The sequence below is a fragment of the Chelonoidis abingdonii genome, chromosome 16, assembly GCF_003597395.2.
Source record: "Chelonoidis abingdonii isolate Lonesome George chromosome 16, CheloAbing_2.0, whole genome shotgun sequence".
NCBI classification, from domain to species: domain Eukaryota; kingdom Metazoa; phylum Chordata; order Testudines; family Testudinidae; genus Chelonoidis; species Chelonoidis abingdonii.
Genome location: NC_133784.1, coordinates 12,124,430 through 12,144,177, shown reverse-complemented (window position 1 = coordinate 12,144,177; position 19,748 = coordinate 12,124,430). Strand labels below are relative to the sequence as shown.

General features: G+C 42.8%; 1 protein-coding gene across 1 annotated transcript in view; it reads left to right on the top strand.

The window, feature by feature from the left end:
- The window catches only part of TM9SF3 (transmembrane 9 superfamily member 3), an 84,669-nt gene that overhangs the window by 29,664 nt on the left and 35,257 nt on the right, over positions 1 to 19,748 (top strand). The window contains exons 4-7 of the mRNA XM_032778204.2: positions 8,446 to 8,606; positions 10,820 to 10,897; positions 13,258 to 13,389; positions 14,372 to 14,538. Coding sequence (XP_032634095.1) covers positions 8,446 to 8,606; positions 10,820 to 10,897; positions 13,258 to 13,389; positions 14,372 to 14,538 — 538 coding nt within the window. The remainder of the gene's footprint in view (positions 1 to 8,445; positions 8,607 to 10,819; positions 10,898 to 13,257; positions 13,390 to 14,371; positions 14,539 to 19,748) is intronic.

Below are 19,748 nucleotides of genomic sequence, written 5' to 3'. Positions count from 1 at the left end.
GGAGGAGTCCTCTTCCACAACCCTTAGCCTTCCTTGTCCCTGGTTACGGACACGTTCGCTATGGGGTGGGGAGCACATCTGGGGGACCTTCAGACCACAGGGTCTGTGGCCACAGAAAGAGCTCTCCCTCCATATTAACGTCAGGGAGCTGAGGGCAGTGCGCCTTGCTTGCCAGGCCTTCCAGGCCCGACTGCAAGAACAGTGCATAGCAGTTCTAATGGACAACACCACTGCCATGATTTACATCAACAAGCAAGGGGAACCCATTCCTCCCCTTTATGCCAGGAAGCTCTTCAGCTGTGGGAGTTCTGCACAGCCCACTTCATTCACTTGGAAGCATCCTTTCTACTAGGAATTCAGAATATGCTGGCGAACCGTCTCAGCAGGTCCTTCCATACTTGTGAGTGGTCCATCAACTGGATGTCATACACCCCATTTTCCAAAGGTGGGAGTTTCCCCAGGTTGATCTGTTTGCCACCTGATGCAACAGGAAGTGTCCAGCATTCTGTTCCTTCCAGGATCGCAGTCCAGGCTCCCTCACGGATGCATTCCTGCTACCCTGGAAAGGTCATCTACTCTACTCCTTTCCTCTGTTCTCTCTTATGCACAAGGTCTCGCTCAAGGCCCTCAGGGAGGGGGCAAAGCTAATTCTAATAGCTCCAGCGTGGCCTTGCCAGCACTGGTACACCACACTGCTGGAGCTGTCGATCGATGCACCGGTCACGGTGCCTCTCCTCCTCCACTTACTCCCTCAGGACCATGGTCGCCTCTGTCATCCCGACCTATGGTCCCTCCACCTCATGGCTTGGAAGCTTCATGGCTGAACCCCATGGAACTTTTATGCTCTGAATGAATAAGGAAGGTCCTTCTAGGCAGGAGGAAGCCCTCTACTAGAGCCATGTATCTGGTGAAGTGGAAGAGATTCTCATCCTGGTGTGACCAGCATCGTACACCCCCCTCCAGGTGCCAGTACCTCTTATCTTGGAGTACCTCCTGCACCTGAAACAACAAGGCCTGGTAACATCCTCCTTAAGGGTCCACGTCGCTGCGATCTCGACCTTCCACACAGGTGCATCTGGCTGCTTAGTCTTCACCAACCCTATGGTTGGTCACTTTTTCTCAAAGGATTGGACTGCCTATATCCTCAGATCCGTTAGCCTGTCCCTGCGTGGACCTTAACCTGGTCCTTCCCAGGCTCATGGGGTCCCCATTTGAACCATTGGCAACTTGCTTCTTCCTGTATCTCTCTTGGAAGGCAGCTTTTTTTGGTCGCCATTACGTTTGCAAGAAGGGTGTCGGAGCTAAAGGCCCTCACCTCAGAACTGCCTTGCAGGTTTTCCACAAGGATAAGATGCAGCACAGACCACACCTGGCCTTTCTCCCCAAGGTGGTGGTGCACTTCCACACGAGCCAGGACATTTTCCTACCCGTCTTTTACCCGAAGTCTCATGCCAGTACCTGAGAGCAGTGGCTACGCTCCCTCCATGTTCAGAGATCCCTAGCTTTCTACACTGAGTGCACTAAGCCGTTCAGAAAATTGAACCAGCTATTCATAGCGGTGATGGACCAGATGAAAGGCCTCCCGGTCTTTTCCCAAAGACTATCCTCCTGGATCACGTCCTGCATCTTCACTTGCTATGAGCTGGCCAGGGTACTGACCCAGGCTTTCACAGCACACTCTACTAGGGCCCAGGCCTTGTCAGCAGCATTCCTGCCGAGGTCTCAAATCCAGGAAATCTGCAGGGCAGCTACTTGGTCCTTGATACTTACCTTCACCTCTCACTACGCCATCAACCGGTATGCCAGATGTGATGCGGCTTTCAGTAGAGAGGTGCTCCAATCAGCATTTCCTTAACTTCGACCCCACTGCCTCGGTGAATCTTGGGAGTCACCTAATTAGAATCAATATGAGTAATCACTCAAAGAAGAAAAAACGATTACTCATCTCTTGTAACTGTTGTTCTTCGAGATGTGTTGCTCATATCCATTCCAAACCCGCCCCCTTCCCCTCTGTTGGAATAGCCGGCAAGAAGGAACTGAGGTGACGCCGAGTAAGCAGGGTCATATGTTGAGCGCCATGAAGGCGTCACTCCAGGGGGCTCCACAGCTGACCCGGCAGGTGCTATTAGGGAAAAACTTTCCAGCAACTGTGCATGCAACGTGCACACACCTAATTGGAACAGATATGAGGAATACATCTCAAAGAACAACAGTTATGAGCTGTGAATGACTGTTTTTTCTGTGCTGGGTGTAGACTGAACTCTGAAAGTGTGGATTTAGAAAGTAAATAATCTACTCCAAGATGTGACCTGACTAGAAATGAAATGACAGGTTGTGACTTTGTCAATAACTATGCTACTTCGCATTCTGTAACATCTTTCATTTAAAATCTCTTAAAGCACTTGGCAGGCATGACCAGATTGTCCAGTGTTTTTAAGGTGCCCGTTGTGGTAGTGTCTGAGGGGATAAGTTAGCATGTACTATCCCAGTTTCCCTTTGTCTGTGAAATGGAAGCACAGAAAAGTTGATTTACTTAAGGTCATAAAACAACGCTGTGGTAGGCCCCAAATCTCCAGTTCTTTGCTTTAACCACTGGCCCAGGCAGGATAATTTAAATGTGATTCATGAGCTGATAGCTTATTTTCCGGGTTATGACTGGTAGAAATCTTATTTTTGGATAATTAAAGAGATAATAAGATAATTCAGTAGGATTTCTGTTATGAAATTATTCCTTTGCCTCCTTTTAGAATTTCAACCCATTTCTCTTGTTTCTCTGCTTATACTCTAAGAGTATTGGTGTCTTGTCAGTTTTGTGTTCTATGTAAACATCATGAGGAATACACAGATTTTAAAGAACTTGGCATGCTGCTTTCAAACAAGGACTCTTTATCTTGTCTGGCCAAGCATCATCTGGGGTTCTTGCCTCAACCATCCTACTTTACTTTGTTTCTCATGTACCTGTTGAACCTACTTAACTAGTGTGGCAGTATTTTCTCCTGGTGGAATGTTGTGCACCAGCAGCAGGGCTTTTTTCCTTTTACATATGTAGACAAAAACACTAGCACAGAAAATACAAATGTTACAAAAGTAGGTTTAAAAATTTAGAATAAGTTTTGGGGTGGAGTATTTTGAGGTATAAGTCCTGATGAGCATGGGAAGGGTGCTGATGAGCATGGCAGCACAGGAGTTGTTGTGGCACGTGTACTATTAAATTCATACACTGCACAAGATGCTGCTTTGAAAGCACCATGTGAAGTCAGTCAAAGCAGCGATTATTGCACTCTTCTTGCAACTCTTAGCAGGCTTTTTAAGAGAAGTTGTGGCTGACCTTTCTTGCTACCGATGGCTTTTCAGCTGCTGATGTTATCATTCAAAATTAGATCATTGAGTAACGTTCCTGGCCCAACAGCACAGTTACATAGGGTTTGTCTACACTACGCACCGGATCGGTGGGCAGTGATAGATCTAGTGGGGTTTGATTTAGTATAGATGCGATAAATCGACCGCTGGGTGCTGTTCTGTTGACTCCAGCACTCCACCAGAACGAGAAGCGCAAGGGGAGTTGACGGGCAAGCGTCAGCTGTTGACTTATCGCAATGAAGACACCGTGGTAAGTAGATCTAAGTATGTTGACTTCAGCTACGCTATTTGCATAGCTATTCGGGTAGCTGAAGTTGCATATCTTAGCTCAACCCTATTTGGTAGTGTAGACGAGTGTACTAGGATGACAGCTGTTTAGCTGTCTTATCTGTAATCCAGTGAGTGTTTGTTGGTTTTGAAGACTCTTCTTGTTGGTTGCTGAAATTACTGATGGAACAGCTTTCAAGTAACGTCTTTTTTGGGGGCTGGTTTTCTAACCTCACTTGAGGTTTTTGTAACAGGCCTCAAACTCTGAATTTAATGTCGTAAACTTGTTAGTTGTCCAAGTTACAGAATGAACCATTTACTAGATATATACAGTTGCTAAACAAGTGCAAGAACTTCTGATGACTCAGAATAAAGTAAGTTCTGCTTCCAGCTAAAGAGTTTGAGGAAATACAAACCATGCAAGCCAGCTTTGCATCAGGACAAATTCATGAGCTGGAGAAGGACAGGCTATATAAAAGAGTGCTGACTGTGAGCAGAGATTTGCAGAAGACCCCTATGCTGGTTTTACACCAGGCGTGGGCATACTTCAGCTCAGGGCACATCTGGCCCTTCAGACATTTTAATCCTGTCCTCAAGCTCCCGCTGGGGAGCGGGGTCCATGTCTTGCCCTGCTCCACATGTGCTATGGCTCTGCACGGCTCCCGGAAACAGCGGCATGTCCCCCCCTCAGATTCCTACGCATAGGGGTAGCCAGAGGGCTCTGCACATTGACCCAGTCCCAAGTGCTGCCCTGCAGCTCCCTTTGGCCAGTGGGAACTGCAGGGGCAGTGCCTGCGGGTGGGGCAGCACACAGCCGCTTGGTTGCTCTTCCATGTAGGAGCCAGAGGGGAAGATCTGCCACTGCTTCTGGGAGCTGCTTGAGGTAAGGGCTGCCTGGAGCCTGCACCCCTGACCCCGTCCTGTGCCCCAGCCCTGATGCCCCTCCCGCCGTCTGAACCCCTCGGTCCCTGCCTGGAGCACCCTCCTGCACCCCCATCCCCATATCCCCATCCCCACCCCAGAGCCTGTACCCCCAGCTAGAGCTCCTATGCCCCACCCTCCCTCCCCTAGCCCGGAGTCCTCTCCTGCACTCTGAACTTCTCATTTCTGGCTCCACCCCAGAGCCCGCACCCCCAGCCTGGAGCCCTTATCTCCCACCCACCCGCACTCAACCCCCTATATTGTGAGCATTTATGACCCACCATACAATTTCCATATCCAGATGTGGCCCTCGGGCCAAAAAGTTTGCCCATCTCTGTTCTACACAGTAAGACTGGAGTACCTAGATAAGTTGAATGGAGGACTAGATGCTCAAACTTGAGCTAGACACACAAGCAATCTAGAAACAATAGGGATAGAAATATTTCTAATATTAGTGAATCTTGTATATATTGACTAAATGTTATGTTGTATGCTGAAAAAAGTGTGTTAATGTGATTCTGATATTTATTTGTAACTTCAAATGAATGGTGTGCTTTATGCAGACTGTTTATCCCTGCCTGCAGTGTAGCTTCCATATGAACACTCTGGGCCTCTTTCAATGTAATGGTAAAGGCTAATCTTGGTGGTTGCATTTGTTGGAGCCAGGCCTCGCCTTTTTATATTTAATGAATCAACATAGCACAGATTACCATTATTATAACAGGTATAACTTGTTTGCATCACACACGAAGGCAGCAGGATAGAAGATTATGGTTCCAGTACTCTTCCTGAAGGTAAAGTGGAACTATCAGAGCTGCAGTTCACTCCCTCAGTGTTAGGCTGTAATCTGCACCAGAAAATTCACCCATTGCTTACAAGGTTGTCAGCAGTGAGTGTAGTTGAACTGGTGCTGAAAAGTGGCAAATCTAGGCAGGTCTATATTCAGGAACTTGTTAAGTTCAGGCTTGATCATAGTTTGTCAAACATTAAGCATGGTTTGTTTTAGCTACTGCTTTAGAGCTGCTTCAGGCTCACTGGTCTCCATAGCACCAAACATTTTCCACAGTTGCTACCAATGGTTCACTTCCTCTACTGGCAGCAATGGCAGGAGCCGAGCGTGTTGATGAATCCTTCTCAGAACCTAGCAGTACAAACAGCAGTGACCAGCTGTATCTTCTGTACACTAGCATTTCCATTGTTGCCACCATTAGTGGAGCTGAGCCATTGGTAGTACCAGTGGGGAATTTAAAGAGTAATGTTTGAGAACCTAGATATTAGTGAGTAATGTCCTGTAAATATCTTGGAGGGTGAGAATTTTCTCTTGGAGTGCTGGGAATGACAGAAACTGGATTTTCAGTAACTGGAACCTGTTAGCATTTTTTAAAGGATTCTTTGTGCCGAATCTGCATTCCTGCTATTACCCATCGGCTTTAACATCAGTTCAGCCGGTTTCCGCAAGATTACCACCCTTGGGAGGCCTACTGTAGACGTGCCTGCCTGCATTTTAAGCACCGTATTTTTTTAACACTGTAAAATGTTCCTAGTGTAGACAAGGCCTTGGTGGGTTTTTCTCTTGGTTCAGCTTGTTACTGTGTCTCCTTAATGGGTTAGCTGAGCCCTACCATGTGCTACTAATAGAAAGCAAGTCTGTTCTGAGGAGTTTGAAGGAGTAGAATCCAAATGGCATGGCTTCATGCTATGAATTCTAGGCACTTTATGCTTAACTTAATTGGTGAAGCAGACTGCTTTTCTTAACAAGTGTCAAGAAATCTGATCTCCCGTCAAAATGGTGGTCTTTTTAGGACTGTCCTAATTCTGCTTATGAGCATGATCGAAGTTTGCCTGCCAGCATATTCTAGTCCTTCTGGTTGTCCACTAGAGGAGAGTCTATTCGGCCATCATTGGATTTACCAGTGCAACACACCAACACTTGAAGTTACACTTAGGAGGAAAGCTTAAAAAGTCTGGAAATGGAAGAGTACTCGCTAGATGGTATCTAGATAGCTTGCAATAACTCTTGCGTGTAGACAATGAAAAGGCATTGACCTCAAATTACTATTGGAAGGCCTCCATCTGATTTACTGACATCTAGAAGCTTACATAATCTTTGTTGCTTTTAACTGAATCCAGGCAAAATTAGATAAGTGCTTTTCTTCAGACTTGCTGCAAAGCCATGGCAGATAGTAGATAGACTGACTTGGCTTTGTGGCATGCAGTCTCCTTGACTGGATGTAGTGGTGTGTTAACATACTCCTTCCAGAGGTGGTTGATCTGAATATCCTTTTAGCTGTTTAGAGATCCAGAGTGTCGTGGCTTTGGGCAACGCCAGCAGAGCAGAGATCAGGCTGAGTAGCATAGCCACAAATCGGCAAATGTTGTTGTTCCTGCACAGTGTACGTGAGGCAACACTGAACAGAGGAGCTTGAATGAGACGTGAAGAAAAATACTGTCTTGAAAAAAAAAAAGGGCATAGATAACCTTCAAGTGCTGTTTCTCCATACATCTGTTCCTTTGGGGAAACCCTTTCCATTGCCTTTCACCTGCTTGCTTCTTTTTAGACAAATCTTCCTATATGTTTGCACGCTTTGAATGATACTGTTATAAGAGGTAGAAGTTTTCGTTTCTGAATCTTGCTTTCTTTATGAAGAAAAGTTTTTATACATGGCTCTTCACCAGTTTGTAACTGCCAAAAGCATCCTGTTTGTTTGAGGTGTTATGAAGAATCTGAAGTATGTGTCTTGAAGTTGTTCTTAGGAGGGAGGGTATGTGTTCCATGGCTGAGGCCTATGTACTCAATGGCAACCTGAACCTAAATTTTATGGTAGAGTCCCTGGATTCTGTGGAACTCTTGTGAGACAGAGCAGAAATGTTGCTGCAACTACATGAAAATCAAGAAATTTGTAACAAATAATGAAAATCAATAATGCAATCAGCTCAGTGTCCCTAGTGGTGTCTGATCACCTCTCTACCTGGAGTTGAGGAGCACCTCTAGAATTAGGATAGGATCATGTGTAGCAAATGATGTGTAGCAAAGTGAAGTGTTTGTATTTTGCTTTGTCTCTCAGGAAATGGAGATGGATGGGGCCATGAAAGATCTTGCCAGTGTCCATCAGCAAAAGTAGAGCAGTCAGGACCTTTTGTTTCTGACAAACAGAAAAGTTTGAGTGAAAATGAGGACAAAAGGTGTGGGGGAGTGTGATGAGGCAGAAGTGGTGATAATGAATGTGGGATATAGAATGAATGTGAAGTGAGTCATAGAGGAGGAAAGAGTGAGTGAATGAAAGTATAGATGGAACAAGGGAGAGGAGAAAGTAACGGGGGGAGAGACTGGAATTAAAGTTTTGTTCATAAACTTTATACTGGCACTCAGATGAAAAGATAGAAGGAACATTTGATACAACTGTGTCTTGCACTGCTAATATGGTCCTTGTTTTCTGCACCTGTACATTTACTGTCTGCTGATCTAGCAAATCAGTTGCTTGAAGGTGCAACACTATCAAACACACTAGCTCAAAAACAAGGAAGACTTAAAAGTATGTCCTGATTTTTTCTTTTGTTATGTTAATTTAGCTACCAAGATTATTTTTGTAGTGTGCCATAGTACACCTCTACCCCGATATAATGCTGTCCTCGGGAGCCAAAAAAATCTTACCGTATTATAGGTGAAACCGCGTTATATCGAACTTGCTTTGATCCACCGGAGTTCGCAGCCCCGCACTGCCCCTCCCCCCCCTCCAAGCACTGCTTGACCATTTTATGTCTGAATTCGTGTTATATCGGGTCACGTTATATCAGGGCAGAGGTGTATATCGAATGTTCCTGAAATTATTCACAAAATACTCTTGAAAAATGCTTATAATTGCGTGTTGTCTTATACAATACTTGTTTCTTCTATAGGTATTGTTGGTGAAGCAGATGAAAATGGGGAAGACTATTATCTTTGGACCTACAAAAAACTTGAAATTGGTTTTAATGGAAATAGAATTGTGGATGTGAATCTGACAAGTGAAGGAAAGGTCAAATTGGTTCCAAATACCAAAATCCAAATGTCATATTCAGTAAGTAATGCAGGAATATATAGGGGATAAGAAATTCTGCAGAGTACAGTACATTAGGAATAGTTACTCACATATCCAATATTCAAAATTGATGTCTGTTTTTTTACAGGGAAAGCTGTCATAAGTGAAGATGCATCTTTTCCATAACTTTCTGTTTGTAGAATTACATTTAAAATACTGATATAATGCATTTAAAACAACTAACTGAAGTATGTAAACAGGGTGGCTTTAATGTGGGTTCATGGTTCAGTTGTACCCACAGAAAGCATGAAATTAGGGGTGTAAAACCAGGCAAACATTCATTTCCCCTGGAGCTGTGTGGAGGGAGGGGATGGCCTGAGGGAAGGAGTATTGGAGAGTGAACCCATCCCACACTCACCGCCCAGCAGCTGCTCCTGTCCCACGGGGCTGAGTGTTGTGACCTGATGCACTGAAATTTGGCCTGGCCGTCGTCCTGTCATGGCTTTGGAGAAATGCAAAGTGTGCATATATTGGTCTTTACCTATGTCATGTTTCATGCCTAATGACACTAGTGTACTTGGAATCAAATTTCAAATCTACACATAACTTTCATATCTAGTTCACAGGTTTCAGTTTGTCCCAGGGCAGTTTACAACAATGAGTAGCTGAATGACCTATGTGACAGATGATAATGGTATCTCAGTCTGGTTCCTAGTGCAGAGCAAGGTTCCCTGGGCAAACAAGGAGCATGGTCTGGTCAGCTCCTGCTGTGCGGAGGTGCTTTGTTATCAGGAGGCATCTCTCTCCTGCTTGGGAGGGAAGAGTTGCCACAGCTGCCAATGCTGTTGCTGGCATTGGGAAGAAGCTTGGCATGAAGGTCTCAGTATGCACCCACCAATGGTTGCGGGAGAGGGGAAAGCACCCCAGGGCCTCCTGGGTGTAGCAGAAAAGAGGAAAAGAGTATTGAAAGTAAAAGCAGTTTAATGTATTGGTTTATTTAATGAACTGGATGCTAACAGTACATACACACACACACACACACACACACACACACACACACACACACACACACACACACACACACACACACACACACACACACACACACGCGTGTGCTTGCTTATGTGTACCTCCCATTACACTGCTTTACTTTGACAGTCTCACATTTACACTTAAAGTACTTTGTTATTGACACTAACACATCTGCCTAATATATTAGATTTTCTTAACACAATGGATTTTTCTTTGGAGAATTTAGCTGCCAACCTGTGGCAAATCTCTGAGCATGTCCAAAATGCTTTCTTTCAAAAGCTTGTAACATGACTGAATTTGGGTGCATTTTCAAGGGGCTGGGGAAAGGCATGTCCCTCAGTCTGGGGCAACTCTTGCCAAATGCAAGTCCTTGCTCCAGCACAGAGGTACTAGAGCTTCTGCATGAAACTGTTTTTTAAGAATTGTAACTTGGCAAAGGGTCTTTCCTTAGTAACCTTATTCCAAGAACAACTGAACCATTTCAGCAAAAACTTTCCAGAAATATTTAGTTTGAGGCAGACACCCAGGCACGAGAACATCAGCCTGAACAGTTACTTTGTCAAAGTGACAAGTAACCAAAAACAGGGCTTGAAATGGAAAGTGTAAGGTGCTTATAACAATTAAAAAAAGAACCATTGTTGAGGACTAAGGCTATGTCTACACTTAAGCCATTACAGTGGTGCATCATTTTAGCACTTCAGTGTAGACACTTACTGTGGCGATAGGAGGGGTTCTTCCATCGCTGTAGTTAATCCACCGCCCCTAGAGGCAGGCGGTAGCTAGGTCAGTGGAAGAATTCTTTTGTCAATATAGTGCTGTCTACTCTGGGGGTTAGGTTGGTTTAACGATGTCACTCAAGGGTGTAGATTTTTCGTACCACAGAGCAACACAGCTGAGTCGACCTAAATCTTTTTTACGTGGACCTGACCTATGGGTACCTAAGACTAATCTTCTTCCTTGTTCGTAGATGTGCTTTGTCAGATGAAGGTTGGAGTAGTTTTGCAGGGCAGCATGGTGAAGTATGCATTGCTGTTGCTTATGCTTTCCTGTTCTGTAGATTTCAGTCCTTAGGGGCTGTCAGCCCAGCTCCTTTTGGTATCTCATAAATTCATTTTTAAACTGAAGAAAAAAGTCTGAAGTGGACAGTTTCTGTATCTCTGTGGATTTATGACTGAGCAAGTATTGTGGGCTTTTCAAGTATAAATCTTTTCTCTCTTCAGGTGAAATGGAAAAAATCAGATGTGAAGTTTGAAGATCGATTTGACAAGTACCTTGACCCATCTTTCTTTCAACACAGAGTATGTAGTTCTAAAACAGCCATACAAAACTTCCTTTGAAATGTACTCTGGTTCAGAAAGGCCAGTGGAACAGTTCTTCACGCTGCTCCAATTGCTGCTGTTGTAGTAATAAAGAGAGGTAAAATGTTTTGGAGGTGGCTTTGTGCCTTTTGAGAAGGGTGCGGATGAAATACTTAAAAATGTAAAAATGGCTCAATCCAGTTGATTTTATTTTTAACATGAGGCTACTTGTGGAATAGTACTCTTCACGGGAAAACTTTTCTCTGCAGCACCTGGTAAGTTAAGAAGGCAGCATGTATGAATTCTTACAAACAGTTATTCAAGTGTAAAAGATGCCAGAGATGCAGTAGGGAGCATTAAGCTGCTTCATGAGAAAATGCTGTGTAGAGGCTTTGACTCTTCAGTCTATCTGAAACTGTCCCAGTAGCCTTCTTACTCTGCTCCCCTGCTATACTTGTGTCCCGCTCCCATCCCTTCTCCTAGCAGAGTACAGTAAACAATTGTTCTGCCTTGATATGCCCTAAGCAGCATTGATGTTATGCTCACAACAAAAGAAGGTAAATCATGCCAAATCAGTATTGCTGTGGACCTATCAGTTGCCCACTCTATTTACTGGTTGTGTTTTTGTTTTGAATTGGGAAAAAAACAACAATCCCTTTGATTTAGACAGGTAAGCTGCACTTTTCATTGAAGCAGACAGGCAGCAGCTCGAATTATTATGGTACTGAATTCCCCTAAAGCCTTTCACTGCCATTGTTCCATTTGGGATTTCAGGGTGGAGTTAGAGTAGAATTTGGATAGGGTTTTTAAAGATCAGCAGCTTACTGACTGCTGTAGCAATCGTCCTCTGCCGCTTTTCCACTTTGTATGAACTTGTGAAATGATTGCAGCAATATGGAAATATTAATAACTGAAAATCTCCAGTGTCACTTTGATAATAAGGCAAAATGGCTCTTCTTTCCCGTCTTAATAATGAGAACAGTTAATGGACAGTGCAACAGTTTCACAGACTGCTGAAAGTGCTAACAGCACAGTGAACAGGTGTGGGGGAACTGTACATTTTTCATGGTAATTCCTGATTTATTGTTCTCGGGTAGAGAATTAACCAGTGCTAGAACAAGAGATGAGCTCAAACTGAAGTCCCTGGTCTCTGGGGAAGTTCATATCTTGATCTGAACTCGGGGTGGGCACATCTCTTGTTAAAACTACTTACAAGCACTCTGTACATAGCTCTTCTTCTGGTAAGATAGATGTTAGTTACTAGCTGATTGTCAATGTGTTTTTCAATTTTGAACAGGGAGATAGATGTATGTTGGGCCCCTTGGGTGCATAATATGACACTTCTTTTCAAGTTATACATTTTCTCAGGGAATGTTCTTATGATTTTAAAGTAGTCCCTGCAATACTAAATTCCAAAGTTGGTAGGAACTATAATGAATGTCATATCTGGTTTATGTGTGGGGTTTTTTTGAATGGCGTTTATGAGGTAGGTTAGAATTATTCAGCATTGGAAGGATATTTTAAATGTTAGTTACTCCCAGAGCTAATAACTTTCATTGTACATTGTGCCACACTTTTAACCTGACCTACAAACTAGTTTGCCATGATTTCATCTCCTGTAGTAACAGATGTAGGAATGATTCCCATGGTCAAGCTCAACTTTTTCCTTAGGTCTTGCAAAATTCAGTCCCATTCAAATTACTATTCCTAGTCTGATGCGTGACATTGCAGCATGAGCTATGCTGGTAATGTTTTTTACAATAGAATCATTCTGGAGTGGAGAGGTAGCAGGCAGTTAAATAGCATGACCTGATGAAGAGCGCTGTGTTAATTTGAAAGCTGCTCTCTCTCACCAAGAGAAGTTGGTCCAATAAAATATATTACCTCACCCATTTTGTCTCAAGGAAATAGCATGTTACTTTATGATGTGGTTTTGCAGAGTTGATTGTTTTGTCTCAAATGGAAACAAAATATTGCAACTGCAACTGTGGTAGAGCTTAAAACTGTTAGCGCTACCCGGCCTGTCTGCTATTCAATAGGATGACTTGAGGTTCTAATAAAGTGCCTATTGGGATTTCAAATCAGAATGGGAGTCTTCTGGACTGAATGTCTTTGGTTGTAAGAAGGAAAATGTCGAGATTTAACTATTAATATTCTGTAGCAGCTTAGTTTGATTAATGGACACATTCATCATGTGTTACGGAAGATGATGAAAACTTGCAAAATTTTGCAAACTATATTTAATAGGATTTGTGCAAGCTTTAGATAATTCATTGCTACTTAGCGCAATAGTTTGTATTGACTTATTGGACACTAATACTTACCTACAGTACTTAAAATTGAGTCTTTTTTTCTTGTAGATTCACTGGTTTTCAATTTTCAATTCCTTCATGATGGTCATCTTTCTGGTGGGTTTAGTGTCTATGATATTAATGAGAACATTGCGAAAAGATTATGCACGATATAGCAAAGAAGAAGAAATGGATGATATGGTAAGACTTGTACTAAGTTCTTAGAAATTTTGGTAAGATTTACCGCTTTTTCTGGTGTTGATTTCATTGGCGCTTATGAATAGTTTTCTTCACCAAAATAGAAAATAAATTGAAATTTGTCCAGGAAGTGGTCAGGGAATTCTCTCCAGAAGAGAATGGCTTTCAGATTTCCCAACTAGAGCAACATAATTTCCTGTTACAAAAATTGGTTGCTGGCTGATGAGGACTGAATTAGGAAACCTAAAGCTGTTGGGACAGACTGCACAGAGAATTGATGATGAGACAATAGCCTTTCACTTCTAGGTTGCAGCTTTGAATTCTGCTTAGGGTTGTAGTAGCTGAGAGTTCATAAACTCTGCTGCTTATGAAATGTTTGGTCCACCCAGTTCAGGTGCTAGTCGCTATTTGTTCACATTACAGTGGCTGGCACTAGCTGGCACATTCCAAAAACTGACTGAGTATGGAAACTGAGCTCCCCTCTGGCCCTGCTAGAGCTGGTCCCTACAACGCATGTGAGAGGCACGTTGGTAGGGCATTGTGGAACAAATGCATTACCATGACTCATGATATATATCCTCTTGTGTGGATAAGTTGGGCTTCAGTCCCAGAGCTTTCAAGCAGCCATATTCCACAAGTGCCAATTTCACACATACTATCTTTTTTTTTTTTTTTTTTTAAACAATTAAAACAAACAAAAAATCCTCCCTATTGGCCCCCTGTGCTTCAGAAGCCTGTGTAAACCCCTAAAGACTGATATTTGTGGGTTGGGGAAGTAAAACCATTCTGAATGGATTTAGCTTTGTACTAGTGACTTTCATTGTGCATTTTATGTTTGTTCTTCATGGAGTATTTGTCCTGTAGAGTTAATTTATCTAGCTTTAAGGATTCCATTAGGGCAGACTTTGATACCTAGCATCTTGTTTTTCTCACATGTTATTACTTGGCAATGGTATTTATAACCAAACTATATTTCTATACACAGGACAGAGATCTGGGTGATGAATATGGGTGGAAACAGGTCCATGGCGATGTTTTTAGACCATCCAGTCATCCTTTAATATTTTCATCGCTTATTGGCTCTGGTTGCCAAATCTTTGCGGTTTCTTTCATAGTTATCATTGTTGCAATGATAGAGGATTTATACACAGAGTAAGTATGTTAATGACATATCTCCCTCTTTCACATCTGAAAGTTCTTGAGACTTTTTGTAAAAATGAAGCTGGTTATGAATTCTATGTACAGTTTCAATTGAAACGTAAAACAGAATTTTTCTAATGTTCAACGGTGACTAGCAAATTTTTTTTATAGAAATTGATTTTGTTGCTACTATATGACTTAACAAAGAAGACCTGAAAAGCTTTTTAGTTTTTCTCATTGCTTGTTTTATCTTAGAAGTATCAAAATTAAGTCTGGTCTTCCTTTGGTTTTGCTAGTGGACTTTGTGGGAGGTTAAAAGTCTCAGGATATTTTTTGAGGTCACACGTTTAACTGAAGTGAGATGCCGAATCTTTAAGGAAGTATTTTTTATTTATTACTTGTACTTACTCCTGTAGAGTTTTACACATGTGCTTAACTTCACATTCTGTGAGCAATGCCTTTGACTTCAGTGGGACTATTCACATTACATAAAGTAAAGCACGTGCGTAAGTCTCCACAGAACCAAAGTTCCCAATTCTAAGTTTCTTGGGGTAGAGACCTGTCAATTTGTGTGTGCAATACATAGAACAGTACAGTCCTGATTGGAGCCTGTACAAATTTTTGGGAATGGTCATTTGGCATTAAATACTCATTTAAACATAAAAATGTGAACCAACTTAAACTCACTGTTGGGTAGCTGTCACCTTGACCATGTTGCTTGCGGGGATGGCTGCCTCTTCCCCAACCCTTCATCTGTTTGCCCTTTTAGATTGTGTCTGCTGGGACTGAACTAGCTTTCTCTGTTTTGGAAAGCAGTTAGAATCTTTTGGGTGCTGCAACAACGAAAACAATTTTACCAACTATTATCAGGTTTTTTAAACAGTGACTAAACTTTCTCCCTCTCAGTTCAGCTTTATTCTCAGTTGCAGGTCATCTGTAACTATCTGTATTTGCCACTAGAGGGAACTCGGCTTCCAAATTTAGTTGCCTTGTTTTCACCTACCCTGTAACACTTTTAAAATCCTGTTGCCTAGTGTGCTTTTTTTGGTTTTACAGTGATTGTCTTTGTGGTGTAGATAGCTGAAGAGGAAATTAAATACAATTCTAAGTGTTTTAGAATGCCAGCATTTTTTGGACAGGACCACGTCTACTTTCATGTTTGGAATGTTTGCACGTAGCGGTGCTATTAGAAACTCACACTAATAGTGATATCAGATGCATGTAAAACATGTGGGTTGGGGTGGGGAAACTGAACTCATATACTTGCGTCCTCTTCCATGCAGGTGCTCCATGCACAATGAGGTAGCAGTCTGGTTCTCAGAGCACAACTGAGCATTTACTAAGCCGTGATCCAAAAATGGACCTGTAGTAGGAAAATGGTGTGAGCTGAAAAGTGTGATATACCATACTACTTTAAATGGAGTGATCGTTTTATGTACTCTGCAGTGCCATAAAATACCCTGTAAACCCTCTCCGGGCACTCACCATTTTTCACCTGAGAACAAGTGGTTGTCATTTGGTCATATCAGCTGTTAATATTGGATTGTGTGGCAGGAAAGCTTTAGTATTAGGGCTCTTCTGGCATATAAGTCAAAATAGTGGATAAAAATATCTGCGTGGCATTTCAAATTAGAATTCATTGAATGCATTGGAGTAATTCTGCACTACAGTAACATCACTTGAAGCAGAATTTGGGCCTGTAGTTTTACACAGTCATCTTTACTTGAACCAGTTTAAAAGCAGGCTATCACAATTGGCATCTGTTAACCAATTTTAAAACAGAAATATGGAACTTATTTTTAAGACGCATATAGGCTCTCATGTAGGTTAACATTCTGACTTTTTTCTATGCAGCAGGTATATTTGCTTAATCTCAGACCAACACCAAATAATAGTGAGAGTTTCTAACAGAATGACTCTGACAATACAGTGGTCTGGCTGAAATTTTGCTGTTGGTTACCGCCTCAGCGTGGTCAGCTTTTATTGAAGGAAACACTGTTCTATTAATGAGCAGTGCTCGAGTCTGCTTTTGTTACAACCTGGTCAAGGAAATTGTTCTGGGGCTGCCTTTTGTGGCTTAGTGTCAGAGCCTGCTTTGCCCTTAAATGATCAAAGGATGGACCGAAACAAGTATGGTTCTGTATTTGTTATATTGATGAGAGGACTACTTGAAAAGCTACTGAACTCTTCTGCTTCAATGTGACACCTTCACTCTGAAGGTGAGCTCCCAGTGCAATGCTGTGGCCCAAAGGACTAATATGATGATCCTTGGATGTGTAAACAAGGTAATCTTGAGTTGGAGTGGGGAGGTTATATTACCTCTGTATATGGTACAGGTGTGACTGCTACTGTAATACTGCACGTCCAGTTGTGATTGCTTCAATTCAAGAAGAATGTTGGTAAATTGGAGAGGATTCAGAGAAGAGCCACAAGCATTGTTTAAGGACTGGAAAACATACCTTACAGTGATAGACTCAAGGAGCACTATCCATTTAGTTTAACGAAGAGAAGGTGAAGGTGTGACTTGATCAGTCTGTAGGTGCCTGCATGGTCAGCAGAAATGTAACAGAGGCCTCTTCAATCTAGCACACAAAAGGTATAACGAGCCAATGGCTGGAAGTTAAAGCTAGACAAATTCAGATTGGATATAGGATGCAATTTTTTAACAGTGAGGGTAATCAACCATTAGAATGATTTTCCAAGGGTCATGGTGGATTTTCCATCCCTGGCAAATTTTAAATCAAGTTTGGATGTTTTTCTGAAAGATGTGCTCCAGTTCAAACAGGAATAAATAGCAGGTCAAACTAGATGATCACAATGGTCCCTTTTGTCTTTATAATCTAAGAGCCCTGTTTAGTACCTAATGGGGTTTTAATACAGCATTTGCAATTTTTGAATGTTTTTCCATAGTGTTCTCTAAGTTGAAAACATCAATTTATTTTCCATTGATAAATTATTGGATTCTAATAGATGACAGGAAAATCACATGTTTAGGACTTGTGAGAACCAATGAGCAAATGTACACTAGGTGACTCTTATTCTTGTTTAATGTTTTACTAACAGTAGTTCTTCAGGTAGTATTCCAATAGGTGCTCCACATCAGGATGCACTCAGCCTGTGCACTCACAGACCCATAGACTTTAAGGTCAGAAGGGACCACTATAATCATCTAGTCTGACCTCCTGCACAAAGCAGGCCACAGAATCTCAGCCACCCACTCCTGTAACAAACACCTAACCTATGTCTGAGTTATTGAAGTCCTCAAACTGTGGTTTGAAGACCTCAAGCTGCAGAGAATCCTCCAGCAAGTGACCCGTGCCCCATGCTGCACGCAGAGAAGGCGAACAACATCCCAGCGGCCTCTCGCAATCTGCCCCTGCGAGACAAATTCTTTTCCGACCCAAATATGGCGATCAGTTAACCCTGAGCAGTGTGGGCACGACTCCGCCCAGCACCAGGAAAGAATTCTCTGAACTAACTCAGATCCACCCATCTTAAATACCCATCGCAGACACTGGGCATATTTATCCTGCGTGATAATCAAAGAATCCAATTGCCAAATTAATTGCCAAAATTAGGCTATCCCATCACTACCCTCCCCTCATAACTTATTCAGCTTAGTCTTAAAGCCGATATGTCTTTTCCCCTACTACTCCCCTTGGAGGCTGTTCCAGACACGTCACTTCTCCTAATGGTAGAACCCTTTGTCTCTTCAAGTCTAAATCCTAGTGTCCAGTTTAGATCACATTTGTCTCTTGTAGTCCACATTGGTATTAAAGCTTAAATAATTCTTCTCCCTCCCTAATATTTATCCCTCTGATATATTTATAAAGAGCAATCATATCCCCCCTCAGCCTTCTTTTGGTTAGGCTAAACAAGCCTAGCTTTTTGAGTCTCCTTTCATATGATAGGTTTTCCATTCCTCGGATCATCCTAGTAGCCCTTCTTTGTACCTGTTCCAGTTTGAATTCATACTCTTTGTCGGAGATTTTTGTTAGCAGCTCTGTGCTTGCACCCTAGATATCCTTGTGCTCCAGTATAAGGATATACAGGGTAGGGGTGGACCCACTGCCACTCCAGTCCCTTCTCAACCACCAGCGGCTCGAGATGGAGTGTTGCGGTGTCCATTAGCTAGCCAAGCAGCTTGCTATCTCTTTCTTTTTTTTCTTTAGTTATCTTTACATTTTTTTGTGTTTTTTTATTTAGCCCAGTTTCTGCCAAGTGGGGATACTTTTTCCTCTTTTCTTCTTTGTGTGCCCGATCTGGGCTTTTTGTCCTTGGGCCTTGAAGTGTGGCCTTGAGCATGAGTTATGCTCGGAATTCAAATCCTGCCAGACCTGCCATAGGTCTTTTCCCTACAGCAAGAGATATTCAAGCTGCTTCTGCTGCCTGTGAGAGACTCACCTCCCATCCAAATGTAAGATCTGCTAGTCACCTACTTTGGATCCAGTTGCTCAGAACCCTGGTAACAGTCTCTGCTGTGGCAGTTATCAAAGGTCCTGGGGTTCCTCTACAACCACACAGACCCTTAAAGAAGAAAAGACCCAATTCTCCAGAACTAGATAAGGAAGGGGGCAATCACCCTATTGGTCTGGGTCTCAGGAGATCTCACGTCCTGGTATGGGTGCCACTGAGGCTCTTATTCCCTCTGGTATCCAGACCATGGCACCAGCTAAGAAGACTACACTGTATACCAAGAAGCAGTCAGATAGACAATCCACAGCAGCACTGGCATCAGCTCCAGGTCCGTGCCTTCAAAACACATGGACGCAGAGCCAAAGCAAAACTTGTTTTCAGTACCATTTTCTGCATCCAGCCAAGAAGGAGGCACTGATAGCACATCAGCACTGTCTCCAGTACATTCTGACATACTAACTCCTGAGGACCCCATCTGATGTCCCTGGTACCATTCAGGCTCCTATTCCATGAGCACTTTTGAATTCTGGAAGAACCTGAATCACCATTGCTGAGAGTTATAGAGATGCTTTGTTGGCACCAATTCACCTCCTGGAGCCTACTTGCCCTCTGATCCTACCATGTTCAACAGTGACTTGTCCTTTGTTACCCGCACAGTCACCAGTTCCACCTAAACTCTTTGAGTACCAAGACACATTTCCAGCGAGTATCGACATCCTCTGGCACTGTCTCACCAGCCAATTAAGCATTGAACTCTGGTATTCATGCAGTTACAGGACTCTTTCTTGCCCCATATCGGCTTGACC